At 41.3% G+C, this 16,898-nt stretch overlaps 1 protein-coding gene and 1 pseudogene across 1 annotated transcript in view; one reads left to right on the top strand and one right to left on the bottom strand.

Moving 5' to 3' along the window:
• Catsperb (catsper channel auxiliary subunit beta) overlaps window positions 1-16,898 on the bottom strand; it is a 288,739-nt gene that overhangs the window by 46,937 nt on the left and 224,904 nt on the right. The window contains 1 exon segment of the mRNA NM_001433284.1: window positions 15,636-15,826. Within this exon segment, the coding sequence (NP_001420213.1) occupies window positions 15,636-15,826 (191 nt within the window).
• On the top strand, window positions 10,079-12,332 carry LOC366715 (glucose-6-phosphate dehydrogenase (G6PD) pseudogene; annotated as a pseudogene).

Below are 16,898 nucleotides of genomic sequence, written 5' to 3' on the forward strand. Positions count from 1 at the left end.
CCAACCGACTGACCCTGGGCTCCAACCTCATAGGTAGCAATGAATAGCCTAGTAAGAGCACCAGTGGAAGGGGACGCCCTTGGTCCTGCCAAGACTGAACCCCCAGTGAACGTGATTGTTGGTGGGAGGGTGGTAATGGGGGGAGGATGGGAGGGGAAGCCCATATAGAAAGGGAGGGGGAGGAGTTAGGGGGATGTTGGCCTGGAAACCGGGAAGGGGAATAATAATTGAAATGTAAATAAGAAATACTCAAGTTAATAAAGATAAAAAAAAACGCCAATGGCTTATGCTTTAAGATCAAGAATCGACAAATGGGATCTCATAAAACTACAAAGCTTCTGTAAGGCAAAGGGCACTGTTGTTAGGACAAAACAGCAACCAACACATATGGAAAAGATCTTTTCCAATCCTACAAATGGTAGAGGGCTTATACACAAAATTTCCAAAGAACTCATGATATTAGACTGCAAGGGGACAAATAACCCTATTAAAAATGGGGTACAGAGCTAAATAAAGAATTCACAGCTGAGGAATGCTGAATGGCTGAGGAACACCTAAAAAAATGTTCAACATCTTTAGTCATAAGGGAAATGCAAATCAAAACAACCCTGAGATTCCACCTCACACCAGTGAGAATGGCTAAGATCAAAAACTCAGGTGATAGCAGATGCTGTCAAGGATGTGGAGAAAGAAGAATACTCCTCCATTGTTGGTGGAATTGCAGACTGGTACAACCATTCTGGAAATCAGTCTGGACGTTCCTCAGAAAATTGGACATTGAACTACCTGAAGACCCAGCTATACCTCTCTTGGCATATACCCAAAAGATGCCTCAACATATAACAAAGACACATTCTGCACTATGTTCTTAGCAGCCTTATTTATAATAGCCAGAAGCTGGAAAGAACCGAGATTCCCTTCAACAGAGGAATGGACACAGAAAATGTGGTACATCTACACAATGGAATATTACTCAGCTATCAAAAACAATGCCTTTATGAAATTCATAGGCAAATGGTTGGAACTGGAAAATTTCATCCCGAGTGAGGTAACCCAATCACAGAAAAACACATGGTATGCACTCATTGATAAGTGGCTATTAGCCCAAATGTTCGAATTACCCTAGATGCACAGAACACATGAAACTCAAGAAGGATGGCCAAAATGCAAATGCTTCACTCCTTCTTTAAAAGGGGAACAAGAATACCCTTGGGAGGGAACAGTGAGGCAAAGTGTGGAACAGAGGCAGAAGGAACACCCATTCAGAGCCTGCCCCACATGTGGCTCATACATAGACAGCCACCAAACTAGGTAAGATGGATGAAGGAAAGAAGTGCAGGCTGACAGGGACTGGATGTAGATCTGTCCTGAGAGACACAGCCAGAATACAGCAAATACATAGGTGATTGCCAGCAACAAACCACTGAATTGAGAACGGGACCCCTGTTGAAGTATTCAGAGAAAGGACTGAAAGAGATGAAGGGGCTCGAGACCGCATATGAACAACAATGCTAACCAACCAGAGCTTCCAGTGACTAAGCCACTACCCAAAGACTATACATGGACTGACCCTGGACTCCAATTGCATACATAGCAGTGAATAGCCTAGTAAGAGCACCAGTGGAAAGGGAAGTCCTTGGTCCTGCCAAAACTGAACCCCCAGTGAACGTGATTTTTTGGGGGAGGGCAGTAATGAGGGGAGGATGGGGAGGGGAACACCCATATAGAAGGGGAGGGGGACGGATTATGGGGATGTTGGCCTGGAAACCGGGAAAGGGAATAACAATTGAAATGTAAATAAGAAATACCCAAGTTAATAAAGCTGGAGAAGAAAAAACAGACAGAAAAAACAAGTTGAATAGCCATTCTAATATCTAATTAAATAGACTTTAAACCAAATCAAAAAGATGAGGACGCATACTTCATACTCATCAAAGGAACAGTCTACCAAGATGAGCCTCACTTCTGAACATCTATGCCCCAATTGAAGAGCACCACACTCACAAAGGAACATATTTAAAGTTAATTCGCACACTGAACCCCACACATTAATAGTGGGAAACTTCAACATCCAACTCTCACCAATTAACAGGTTGCCAAAACAGAAACTGAAGAGAGAAATCATGAAACTAACAGAGGTAATGAATCAAATGGATCTAACTGCAGAACAGTTCATGAAAACCCAAAAGATTATACACTCTTCTCACCACCTCATGGAACCTTATCCAAAATTGACCATGTACACAGATACAAAGCAAGTCTCAACAGATATAAGAAAACTGCAATAAATCCTTGTATCCTGTCAATCACCATGGATTAAAGCTGGATTTCAACAACAACAGAAACAACAGAAAGCATACATACTCATGGAAACAGAGTAACATTCTGCCAAATGGTCACAGGGCACAGGGTTAGGGAAGAAATATAGAACTTAAAGACTTCCTAGAATTCAATAAGAATGAAGAAACAACATACCAAAAATGCATGGGATACAATAACAGCAATGGTAAGAGGAAAGCTCATAGTACTAAGTGCCTTCCAGAAATTGGAGACTTGTCATACTAACAATTCAAAAGTATGCCAGAAAGCTCTGAAAAGAGAGAGAGGCAAACATATCCTAGAGTAGAAGATTTCAGGAAATAATCTCATGGCTGAAACCAGTTAATTAGAAACAGAAAAAAACAATACAAAGAATAAATAAAAACCATGATTTAAATTTTGAGAAAATTAAACAAGATGGACAAACTCTTAGCCAAACTAACTAAAAAGCAGAAAAACAGTATCTAAGAATTTCAAGTCCCCAAAGAAAGAAATTGAAGATATCAGAAGATGTAATGATTCCCCACTGTCGTGAATGTGTTAAAATTGTAAAAATGGACATCTTACCAAACGCTATCTGTATATTCAATGCAATTGCCATCAAAATTCCAACACATTTTGTACAGATGTTGGAAGAGCATTCTCAACTTCATATGGAAAAACAAAACAATGCAGGTTATTTTAGCTAAAATAACCCTGAACAATTAAAGAACTTCTGGAGGTATGTCTATCTCTGACTTGAAGTTGTACTACAGAGCAATAGTAACAAAACCTCAATGGGATTGGTACAGAAAGACATGTTGAACAATGGAATCAAATCAAGGACCTAGATATAAACCCACACACCTATGGAACTTTGCTTTTTCACAAAGAATCCAAAGCCCTGTAATGGAAAAAAAAAAAGCTTCTTTAACAAGTGGTGCTGGTCTAACTAGCTATCTACATGTACAAGAATACAAATAGATCCATATTTATTACCCAGCCCAAAACTCAAGTGCAACTGGATCAAAAACATAAACATAGAGACACCACCCAGACCTGAAGGGACCGATCAACAGTTCTCTGCACCCAAATCCCGTGGGAGGGAGAGCTAAAACTTCAGAGGGGCAGACAGGACTGGGAGGCCAGAAGAGACTACACTCTGTCCACATTTCTGACTCCAGAGGAAAACACCTACCACCATCTTGGACCCCGGTGCACGGGGGATCCGGGAAAAGGCGGCACAGGTCCTCCTGGTTGCCGCCCTCACAGAGAGCTCAAAAGCATGCCCCCACAAGCAACTTCAACCGCCGGACCGGAGGTAAGACCAACTTTTCTGTTCCAAGTGACCTGCCTGGTGGACTCAGGACACACTCCCATAGGAACAGCTGAAGACCAGTAGACAGGAAAGACTACACGCCTGAAAGCAGAACACTCTGTTCCCATAACTGGCTGAAAGAGAACAGGAAAAAGGTCTACAGCAGGCCTGATACACAGGCCTATAGGAAGGTCTAGCCACTGTCAGAAATAGCAGAACAAGGTAACACCAGAGACAACCTGATGGCAAGAGGTAAGCACAGGAACCCAAGCAACAGAAACCAAGACTACATGGCATCATTGGAGCCCAATTCTCCCACCAAAGCAAACACTGAATATCCAAACACACCAGAAAAAGCAAGATCTAGATTTGAAGTCACATTTGATCATGATGCTGGAGGACTTCAAGAAAGATATGAAGAACTCCCTTAGAGAAATGCAGGAAAACATAAATAAACAAGTAGAAGACTATAGAGAGGAATCACAAAAATCCTTGAAAGAATTCCAGGAAAAGACAATCAAACAGGTGAAGGAATTAAAAATGGAAATAGAAGCAATAAAGAAAGCACAAAGGAAATCAACCCTGGATATAGAAAACCAAAGGAAGAGACAAGGAGCCACAGATACAAGCATCACTAACAGAATACAAGAGATAGAAGAGAGAATCTCAGGAGCAGAAGATTCCATAGAAATCATCGACCCAACTGTCAAAGATAATGCAAAATGGAAAAAGCTACTGGTCCAAAACATACAGGAAATCCAGGACTCAATGAGAAGATCAAACCTAAGGATAGTAGGTATAGAAGAGAGTGAAGACTCACAGCTCAAAGGACCAGTAAATATCTTCAACAAAATCATAGAAGAAAACTTCCCTAACCTAAAAAAAGAGATACCCATAGGCATACAAGAAGCCTACAGAACTCCAAATAGATTGGACCAGAAAAGAAAATCCCCCCTCACATAATAGTCAAAACACCAAATGCACAAAACAAAGAAAGAATATTAAAAGCAGTAAGGGAAAAATGTCAAGTAACATATAAAGGCAGACCTATCAGAATCACACCAGACTTCTCACCAGAGACTATGAAAGCAAGAAGATCCTGGACAGATGTCATACAGACCCTAAGAGAACACAAATGCCAGCCCAGGTTACTGTATCCTGCAAAACTCTCAATTAACATAGATGGAGAAACCAAGATATTCCATGACAAAACCAAATTTACACAATATCTTTCTACAAATCCAGCCCTACAAAGGATAATAAATGGTAAAGTCCAACATAAGGAGGCAAGCTACACCCTAGAAAAAGCAAGAAACTAATCGTCTTGGCAACAAAACAAAGAGAATGAAAGCACACAAACATAATCTCCCATCCAAATATGAATATAACAGGAAGCAATAATCACTATTCCTTAATATCTCTCAACATCAATGGCCTCAACTCCCCAATAAAAAGACATAGATTAACAAAATGGATATGCAATGAAGACCCTGCATTCTGCTGCGTACAGGAAACACACCTCAGAGACAAAGACAGACACTACTTCAGAGTGAAAGGCTGGAAAACAACTTTCCAAGCAAATGGTCTGAAGAAGCAAGCTGGAGTAGCCATTCTAATATCGAATAAAATCAACTTTTAACTAAAAGTCATCAAAAAAGCTAAGGAAGGACACTTCATATACATCAAAGAAAAAAATACACCAAGATGAACTCTCAATCCTAAATATCTATACTCCAAATAGAAGGGCACCTACATACATAAAAGAAACCTTACTAAAGCTCAAAGCACACATTGCACCTCACCCAATAATAGTAGGAGATTTCAACACCCCACTCTCATCAATGGACAGATCATGGAAACAGAGATTAAACAGAGATAGACAGACTAAGAGAAGTCATGAACCAAATGGATTTAACAGATATTTATAGAACATTCTATCCTAAAACAAAAGGATATACCTTTTTCTCACCACCTCATGATACTTTCTCCAAAATTGACAATATAATAGGTCATAAAACAGGCCTCAACAGATATAGAAAGATAGAAATAATCCCATGCATTCTATCAGACCACCACGGGCTAAAGCTGGTCTTCAATAACAATAAGGGAAGAACGCCCACATATACATGGAAGTTGAATAATGCTCTACTCAATGATAACCTGGTCAAGGAAGAAATAAAGAAGGAAATTAAAGACTTCTTAGAATTTAATGAAAATGAAGGTATAACATACCCAAACTTATGGGACACAGTGAAAGCGGTGCTAAGAGGAAAACTCATAGCGCTGAGTGCCTGCAGAAAGAAACAGGAGAGAGCATATATCAGCAGCCTGACAGCACACCTAAAAGCTCTAGAACAAAAAGAAGCAAATACACCCAGGAGGAGTAGAAGGCAGGAAATAATCAAACTCAGAGCTGAAATCAACCAAGTAGAAACAAAAAGGACCATAGAAAGAATCAACAGAACCAAGTTGGTTCTTTGAGAAAGTCAACAAGATAGATAAACCCTTAGCCAGACTAACGAGAGGACTCAGAGAGTTTGTCCAAATTAACAAAATCAGAAATGAAAAGGGATACAACTACAGAATCAGAGGAAATTCAAAAGTCATCAGATCGTATTACAAAAGCCTATATTCAACAAAACTTGAAAATCTGCAGGAAATGGACAATTTCCTAGACAGATACCAAGTACCGAAGTTAAATCACCATTTAAACAACCCTGTAACTCCTAACGAAATAGAAGCAGTCATTAAAATTCTCCCAACCAAAAAGAGCCCAGATCCAGACGGGTTCAGTGCAGAATTCTATCAGACCTTCTAGAAGGCCTCATACCAATACTATCCAAACTATTCCACAAAATTGAAATAGATGGAGCGCTACTGAATTCCTCCTATGAAGCCACAATTACTCTTATACCTAAACCACACAAAGACCCAACAAGAGAACTTCAGACCAGTTTCCCTTATGAATATCGATGCAAAAATACTCAAAAAATTCTGGCAAACCGAATCCAAGAGCACATCAAAACAATCATCAACCATGATCAAGTAGACTTCATCCCAGGCATGCAGGGATGGTTTAATATATGGAAAACCATCAATGTAATCCATTATATAAACCAACTGAAAGAACAAAACCACATGATCATTTCATTAGATGCCGAGAAAGCATTTGACAAAATTCAACACCCCTTCATGATAAAAGTCCTGGAAAGAATAGGAATTCAAGGCCCATACCTAAACATAGTAAAAGCCATATACAGCAAACCAGTTGCTAACATTAAACTAAATGGAGAGAAACTTGAAGCAATCCCACTAAGATCAGGGACTAGACAAGGCTGCTCACTCTCTCCCTACTTATTCAATATAGTTCTTGAAGTTCTAGCCAGAGCAATCAGACAACAAAAGGAGATCAAGGGGATACAGATTGGAAAGGAAGAAGTCAAAATATCACTATTTGCAGATGGTATGATAGTATATTTAAGCGATCCCAAAAGTTCCACCAGAGAACTACTAAAGCTGATAAACAACTTCAGCAAAGTGGCTGGGTATAAAATTAACTCAAATAAATCAGTAGCGTTCATCTACACAAAAGAGAAACATATACAGCCACCCAATTAGATAGTATGGATGAAGCAAATAAGTGCAGGCTGACAGGAACCGGATGTAGATATCTCCTGAGAGACGCAGCCAGAATACAGCAAATTCTAGGCGAATGCCAGCAGCAAACCACTGAACTGAGAACGGGACCCCCGTTGAAGGAATCAGAGAAAGGACTGTAAGAGCTTGAAGGAGCTCGAGACCCCATATGAACAACAATGCCCACCAACCAGAGTTTCCAGGGACTAAGCCACTACCCAAAGTCTATACATGGACTGATCCTGGACTCTGACCTCATAGGTAGCAGTGAATAGCCTAGTAAGAGCACCAGTGGAAGGGGAAGCCCTTGGTCCTGCCAAGGCTGCACACCTAGTGTACATGATTGATGGTGGTTGGGTGGTAATGGGGGGAGGATGGGGAGGGGAAGCCCATATAGAAGGGGAGGGGGGGCCTAGGGGGATAGATGTTGGTCCGGAAACCGGGAAGGGGAATAACACTCGAAATGTATATAAGAAATACTCAAGTTAATAAAAAAAAAGATAAAAAACCCAGAAAAAAACATAAACATTAAAGTGTATATATAAAATCTAATAGAACAGAGAGTGTGAAAGAGCCTTGAAAGCATTGGTACAGGAGACAGCTTTGTAAAGTGAACAGAATTACTCATGCTCTAAGATCAACAATTGAGAAATGGACATCATGAAACTGAAAAGATTCTGTAAGTCAAAGGACACTGTCATAGGACAAAATGGCAGCCTACAGATTTGGAATAGATCTTATCTGAGAGAGGTCTAATATCCAAAATATATGAAGAATTCAAGAAGTTAGATACCAACAAACCAGCCTTAAAAATGAAACACAGAATGCTTAACAGAGAATTTTTGAATGTCTAAGAAGCACTTAAGGCAATGTTCAACATCTTTAGTCATCAGGGAAGTGAAAATCAAAAAAACCCAGAGATTCTGTCTTATACCTATCAGAGTGGCTAATATCAAAAGCTCAAGTGTTAGCACATGCTGGTGTGGATGTGGAGAAAGAGGAACACATTATTGCTGGTGCAAGGAACAGTACAATCACTCTGGAAATCAATTTGGTGGTTTCTCAGAAATTTATAGTTCTACATCAAGACACCAACTATACTACTACTGGCTGAGTATATGCTCAAAGATTCTCTACCATCTCACAAGGACACTTGCTCATCTGTGATAATAGTAGCTTTATTCATAATATTCAGAAACTAGAAACAGCCCAGTTATCCCTCAACTGAAGAGTGGATACAGAAAATGTCATTCTTTTACACAAAGGAATACCACCCAGCTATTAAAAACAAGGATACTATGAGATTTCCAGGCAAATGAATCTTATTAGAAAATATTATAGTGAATGAGCTAACCTGGACTCAAAAGGACATGCATGGCAGGTACTCACTTCTAAGTGGATGTAAGCGAGAAACTACAACATAACCACTCCACAGACCAGAGACAAAGAAGCCAAAGAATAAGGAAAGAGGAGAGTTGATTCTTTCTCAGAAGGGGAAAATAGATATGGGAGGTATATGGAGGGAAGGAACTGAGTGGTAGAGGTGATGGGTAGAAGAGCGGGGTTGGCGGATTAGGCGTAGGGAGAGCAAGGAACAGAGAATGGAAATCAGAGGTTGTAGCCAGGCAGGTGGCATCTCCAGGATGTACCAAAGCCCTAGGAAAGGGGTGGCAGGAGATCCCAGGCTGTCTATGAGGGTGACTATTGAGACCTCTAGCACTTGGGGATATGCTTCCTGAAGTGGACACTTCCTATAGCCAGGTAGGACTCCTAGTGCAGGACTAAGGATAGCAATCCATCCACACAAACTTTGACCCAAGATATATGTCTTGCCTTCAAAATGTGCAGGGACAAAGATGGAGCAGAGATGGAGGGAGTGGCCCAATGACTAGCCCAAAACTGAGGCCCATCCCATGGGCAAACACTAATCCCTGACACTATTAATGATACTCTGTTATGTTTGCAGACAGGCGCTTAGCATAACTGTCCTCTGAGAGGCTCTACCCAGCAGCTAATGAAAACAGATGCAAAGAACCACAACCAAACACTAGATGAAACTAAGGGAGTCTTATGGAAGAGTTAGGGGAAGGATTGGGGGACCCAGAGAGGACAGGGACTCTACTTGAAGATCACTAGTGTCAACTAACCTGGACCTTTATAGGGGTTCCTAGAGTCTAAACCACCAATCAAAGTGTGAGCACGGGTTGGACCTAAAACCCCTCATTGCACATATGTAGCAGGTTGCAGCTTGGTCTTTATATGGGTTCACCAACAGCTGAAGCATGGGAAGGCCATGCATCTGTCAACTGCCAGTGGATCCTGTTCCCCTAACTGGGCTGCCTTTTCTGGCTTTGGTGGGAGAGCATGCACTTAGTCTTGCAGTGACTTGATGTGCTGGAGAAGGGAGAAGTGTTGAGGATTTATCCAGGAGGGTGTGAGTCCTTCTTAGAGGAGGAGTGGAGAGTGGGGGAGATTCTCTGGGGGCTGGCTGGGAGGAGAGGGCTGTTCCTATTGGGATGTAAAATGAAGAAAGAAAGAAAGAGAGAAAGAAAGATATAAAGAAAGAAAGATATAAAGAAAGAGAAAGAAAGATATAAAGAAAGAGAAAGAAAGAAAGAGGAAGAAAAGTGGGAGAGAGGGAGGGAGAGAGAGACAGAAAGATACATACTGAGAGAGAGAGAGAGAGAGAGAGAGAGAGAGAGAGAGAGAGAGAGAGAGAGAGAGAGAGAGATTTGGGATAATAGATTGGTGGGAAGGATCTGGAAAGAATTTGGGGAGAGGAACAAAATATGTATTACATTTTTTCCAATAAAAATGAAAAGACAAGAAACGGGCTATGCACTCCAGATCTGTGAACGTGTTTGGCAGCAGCAACTAAATTCAGAAAACATCATGGCAGAGCAGATGGCTTTGAGCTGGACCCAGGTGTGTGGGATCCTAAGGGAAGAGTTGTACCATGGTGATGCCTTCCACAAGGCTGATACACATATTTATCATCATGGGTGCATCGGGTGACCTGGCCAAGAAGAAGATTTATCCTACCATCTGGTGGCTGTTCCGGGATGGCCTTTTACCCAAAGACACCTTCATTGTAGGCTATGCCTGCTCATGACTCACAGTGGATGACATCCGCAAGCAGAGTGAGCCCTTCTTTAAAGTCACTCCAGAAGAAAGACCCAAGCAGGAGGAGTTCTTTGCCTGTAACACCTATGTAGCTGGCCAGTATGATGATCCAGCCTTCTACAAGCACCTCAATAGCTACATGAATGCCCTGCACCAGGGGATGCAGGCTAACCATCTATTCTATCTGGCCTTGCCCCCCACTGTCTATGAAGCAGTCACCAAGAACATTCAAGAGATCTGTATGAGTCAGACAGGCTGGAACCGCATCATAGTGGAGAAGCCCTTCGGGAGAGACCTGCAGAGCTCCAATCAACTGTTGAACCACATCTCCTCTCTGTTTCGTGAGGACCAGATCTACCGCATTGACCACTACCTGGTCCAGAACCTCATGGTGCTGAGATTTGCCAACAGGACCTTTGGACCCATCTGGAATCGAGACAACATTGCTTGTCCATGCTTGTGATCCTTACATTTAAAGAGCCCTTTGATACTGAGGGTTGTCGGGGCTATTTTGATGAATTTAGGATCATAGGGGATGTTATACAGAACCACCTCCTGCAGATGTTGTGTCTAGTGGCCATGGAAAAGCCTGCCTCTACAGATTCAAATGATGTCCATGATGAGAAGGTCAAAGTGTTAAAATGTATCTCAGAGGTGGAAATTGACAACGTGGTCCTTGGCCAGTATGTGGGGAACCCCAGTGGAGAAGGAGAAGGTACCAATGGGTACTTAGATGACCCCACAGTACCCCATGGGTCTACCACTGCTACCTTAGCAGCAGCTGTCCTCTATGTGGAGAATGAACAGTGGGATGGAGTACCCTTCATCCTGCACTGTGGCAAAGCTCTGAATGAGTGCAAAGCTGAAGTGAAACTTCAGTTCTGCGATGTGGCAGGTGACATCTTCCACCAGCAGTGCAAGTGTAACAAGCTGGTCATCTGTGTGCAATGAGGCGGTATACACCAAGATGATGACCAAGAAGCCTGGCCTGTTCTTCAACCCTGAGGAGTCTGAGCTGGACCTAACCTATGGCAACAGACTTTGTCCATAATGATGAACTCGGAAGCCTGGCATATCTTCACAACATTGCTGCACAAGATTGGTCGAGAGAAGCCCCAGCCCATTCCCTATGTCTATGGCAGCCTCGGTCCCACAGAGGCAGATGAGCTGATGAAGAGAGTGGGCTTCCAGTATGAGGGTGGGTGAACCCTCACAAGCTCTGAGCCCTGGAAACTTACACCATCTGCATTCTGCCTCTTCTGGCCACCCTTTCTGCATCTGCCCTTCTCACCATCTAACCCTATATTAGGACTATTGACCTCATATTGGAAAGACTTTGGGACCATAGGCCTTAGCTACACATTCTAGTCTCTGGGCTTAGGCCACCATTCTGTCCTATGCTGCTGCCACTGCCACCACCACTAAGCCCAGCTACATTCCTCAAATACCAGGCATTCAAAACACATTGCAATGCTTTCAAGACCACCACTGTCCCTATCTGAGCCACCCATCTTTCCACAAGACCTGAATCACCTCCTCCCCTCCAACTCCTGCAGAATGAACGCCTATCAGTCTGTCCCTGGACTCCTTAAGATAGGAGTTAGGAACAATTGGGAGGAGCCTTGGGCCTTGGAGGGACAATGACCAAACCACAGTTCCCTGAGACTGTGGGCAAATTCCTCAAAACTTAAAGTGATGAAGGACACCCATTTGAGAGGACCTGCCCATAGCCACACTAGCCTTAGTGCTACTTGACATTCCTCCTCACCAGCTGGAAGAAACCTCATGCTGCCTAGCGATATTTTGGGGGCCATAGATATCTCCTAAACAATTCCATAGTCCATAGTCAACCTCATCCAACCCATGGGCAGCCTCATTACCAAAGGAAGGTAAGAGCAGCAGCTAGAATTTTCCTACCCCAACCCTGCCATTAAATCATCAAAAAAGTTAAAAAAAAGAAAGAAAAGACAAAACAGGTTCTTGAAGGGTAGCTAAGGCTCACCCTAAATTCATAGCTCTCCTGTCTCAGAGTCCCAAGTGGCAGGACTCAGGGTTGAACCACCTGGTGGCATTCAGCTTTACTCTGTTCATTCTTTCTTTCTTTTAACTCCCTCTTTGTGTACTGGAGACTGATCCCAGAGCATGCGTGGCTGGTGCAGGTTTGGCAATTGCATAAGTAATAGGAACCTAAAATTTAACATGATTCCCCACCTATTGACTTGCCTTCAGCTGGTTTCTCTGGTTTCCTCTATGGTCTGTCTATATTACCCACCCACTCATAGAATACTAGGCGATCTTGTTCAAGCAGAGTCACAAGAGGTCATTTTTTAGCAAAATCCTCTAATGCCTTCTCAGTTATTCAGAGTAAAAGCTAAATCCTACAGTAAGTTAATAGAATTAATTATGTGTAGTTGTGTGTGTTTGTGTATGTGAGTGTATGTGCCCTCAGTGAGCAGAGGCATTTTATCCCCTAGAGTTGGAGTTCCACACTGTTCTGAGTACCTGGAATTGGGGCTGAGAATTAAACTTGGGTCTTCCACAAAAGCAGTAAATACTTTGTTTTTTTAAATCATTGAGCCACCCATCTAGCCCCAAAGCCTATTGACTTCTATTGTATATCTATCAGACAACACTTAGAAATAGAAATATCCTTTAAACAGAAATTCAAATACTTTTTGTTTGTATTGTTTTGTTGTTGTTTTTCAAGACAGGGTTTCTCTGTGTAGTCCTTGCTATCCTGGAACTCATTCTGTAGACCAGGCTCACATCAAACTCATAGAGGTCTGCCTCCCTCTGTGGCTTGCAAATGCTGTAAGTAAAGACACATGCTACCACTACCCAGTTTCAAATTTATTTTTATTATATAGGGCAAAATTGCCATAACTTTAAAAAAATTGACACAAGTTACCAGGATGTTGCCTGTAGCCTGAATAGCTCTCAGACCAACCCTACCCACTATTGGGGTTTGGGGGCGAGTTAGTGCAGAGTCAATGACCCACACAGGTGAGAAATGCTGCAGCTAGCTCATCTGAGCCCTGCTGCAAGCTCCTTTAATACTTTCCACCCACACACCATTGGTTCCAAGAAAGTATCTATTCTAAACAGCAGTTCCTGATTGGCTAGCACTATTTGCACCTGCAATCCTTGTCCTTTCAGGCAGCCCTCACTTAGGTCCTCCTGCAGGAGATGCTTTTGCAACTGCCAGGCCCCTAGTGTTTACATAGAGACAGCCCTGCCTTTCTTGCTACATCAGTAGCTTCCCTGCCTGGAGCAGGTTGAAAGGAAACAGAGAGTAGGACTTTGGTGTGGCTTTAAAGACTGAGGGTTTCCAGATGTTCTAACTCTCTATACTGAATGCTGACAATAACTTCTACAAAGTCCTAAAAACTGTCTTGCTAATTCTGAGAGTTAAAAGCTGCTGGCTTAGGTGATTAACACCTGTAGCCTAACAGCAGGGGATTAAGTAATGTGGCCTTTGTTCTATCTCCACAGGAATTGCACAACTCTAACTTTCAGCTTGTTAGTTGAAGTCACAGGAAAAAAGGGACATGTTGAAAAGTAAATTTAGCATTCATTCATAGGTTGCAAAACATTTCCTATGAAAACTCTCTAAGAAAAAGGGAAAAGCAGAATGATCATGACGATCCTAAGTGTGACAAGGGAAATTCATGTGCCTTTGTCCTCAGCACTTATACATCTTTCAGAATACATCATTACATGGTAAAATATTCATCACAAGTCTACACATAAATTCAAATCATAAATCAAATAAGAACTTTACAACAGAGAATGTTTACATGAATATCCATTAGGAGTAATAACCTGGCTAAATGTTCATCACCTGTTATAGCTCCAGAGGTTCAAGGAGAGTTAAAAGCCATAACTAAGTTATTAATAAAGCTTTATATAGGTAAAACCAGTCAGTATTTTATCTTCTGTCCTAGCACCTATAATAAATCATTAGTTCTCTTTTTATGATTTTTGGTTAATGATCTTACAGCATCTTGGAATGTGCTCTGAGTTGTAGAATGTCTGCTTACTATCTAAAATGCGATTAACTGGTGACACATGGGAGACTGGCAGAGTTCTCATTGCAGTTTTGACTATCAGAAAGGATGTAATAGCAGTCCCACTATTAAAGAGCTTAATATATAGTGATATAATTTTTGGAATTCTTATAGAATCAATTAAGAATTAAGAAGTCATCTATTTATATAGCATCACTATGAGACAATATTTTTCTTATGGGCCTTGCCTACTAAAGTCTCACCATAGATTTTAATCTAAGGCAAAGTCATCTCAGGAAGATCACCTGCTAGTTATTAGCTTGTTGGCTCCTTATAAGTCTCACCATATGTATTCGGCTAGCTTGGAACTGGATATCTATACTAGATTGCAACTCTAATACAAACTCAGAAAGGTCTGCCTGCCTTAGCCTTTGCCTCCTATGTGCTAGGATTAAAGGTATTACATCATCGTTCTTGACCATTTTTTAATAAAAATTTTTAAAATATTTCATTCAAAATGTATTTTTGATTGACACAAAAATCCAATTTTCTCTTACTTCTGAGCAATGTTCAAAACAAAATAAGTCTTACTGTAATAAATAATAAACCCTACCTATTGAAAATATATTAAAGAACTTATAGAGATATTTTGTTACATTATGCACAACTGATCCTGTATCTTAAGTATCTGTGATCTTTGGTTGATTGCCAGTTGGTCCAGAATTTGGTTATAAGGATAGTAGGGAAATGGTAGACTATTTGTCTAATACATACAAGGATTAAGCTTCAATCTTCCAGCAAGCTTACACACACACACACACACACACACACACACACACACACACACACACTTTCACACGTGTACACACATATAAATATACACACATACACACATGCATACATATACAAACACACATACACATACATATACCCAGTCATTCATACACACAGGCACACACATACACATACATACATATGCACACATACATCCATAAATAGCATCACACAGAAACACACACATACACAAACACAGACACCCACAAATATACACATAAACATATGTACACAGACATACCTATACACACATACCACACACATACATATACATACATTTATACATACACATGCATATACACATACATTCACATACATACTTACATTAAAACTATTGCATTAAAAAGGAACATAATTTTCTCAAAATGTAACTTTTAATTTTTGAAGCCAAAAGAGATAGATTATATTTTTATACTTACTTTGTGACGTAAGAGTCAGTGTGAAGAATATGTTTCCGGAATATTTAATTTCAAGAGGATGATGTAAGCAAGGGCTCTCCTTTGAGTCCTCCATCCCAAAAGGTTCTATTAATTCTGTGTGAACAGATGTGTAAAATCCCTTCGGATCGTCATGTGAAAATACATTTCTGATATAAGCAATTCCAGATTTACTAAAAATAAATCAACAAACAGAAAGAATGAATATCTGAGTGACTTAAAAGAGCAGGCATGGAAATCAAAACAACCCTGAGATTTCACCTCACACCAGTGAGAATGGCTAAGATCAAAAACTCAGGTGACAGCAGATGCTGGCGAGGATGTGGAGAAAGAGGAACACTCCTCCATTGTTGGTGGGATTGCAGACTGGTAAAACCATTCTGGAAATCAGTCTGGAGGTTCCTCAGAAAATTGGACATCGAACTGCCTGAGGATCCAGCTATACCTCTCTTGGGCATATACCCAAAAGATGCCCCAACATATAAAAGAGACACGTGCTCCACTATGTTCATCGCAGCCTTATTTATAATAGCCAGAAACTGGAAAGAACCCAGATGCCCTTCAACAGAGGAATGGATACAGAAAATGTGGTACATCTACACAATGGAATATTACTCAGCTATCAAAAACAACGAGTTTATGAAATTCGTAGGCAAATGGTTGGAACCGGAAAATATCATCCTGAGTGAGCTAACCCAATCACAGAAAGACACACATGGTATGCACTCATTGATAAGTGGCTATTAGCCCAAATGCTTGAATTACTCTAGATCCCTAGAACAAATGAAACTCAAGACGGATGATCAAAATGTGAATGCTTCACTCCTTCTTTAAATGAGGAAAAAGAATACCCTTGGCAGGGAAGGGAGAGGCAAAGATTAAAACAGAGACTGAAGGAACACCCATTCAGAGCCTGCCCCACATGTGGCCCATACATATACAGCCACCCAATTAGACAAGATGGATGAAGCAAAGAAGTGCAGACTGACAGGAGCCGGATGTAGATCGCTCCTGAGAGACACAGCCAGAATACAGCAAATACAGAGGCGAATGCCAGCAGCAAACCACTGAACTGAGAATAGGACCCCCGTTGAAGGAATCAGAGAAAGAACTGGAAGAGCTTGAAGGGGCTCGAGACCCCATATGTACAACAATGCCAAGCAACCAGAGCTTGCAGGGACTAAGCCACTACCTAAAGACTATACATGACCCTGGACTCTGACCCCATAGGTAGCAATGAATATC

The sequence above is a fragment of the Rattus norvegicus genome, chromosome 6 (assembly GCF_021556685.1).
Source record: "Rattus norvegicus strain SHRSP/BbbUtx chromosome 6, alternate assembly SHRSP_T2T, whole genome shotgun sequence".
Lineage (NCBI taxonomy): Eukaryota > Metazoa > Chordata > Mammalia > Rodentia > Muridae > Rattus > Rattus norvegicus.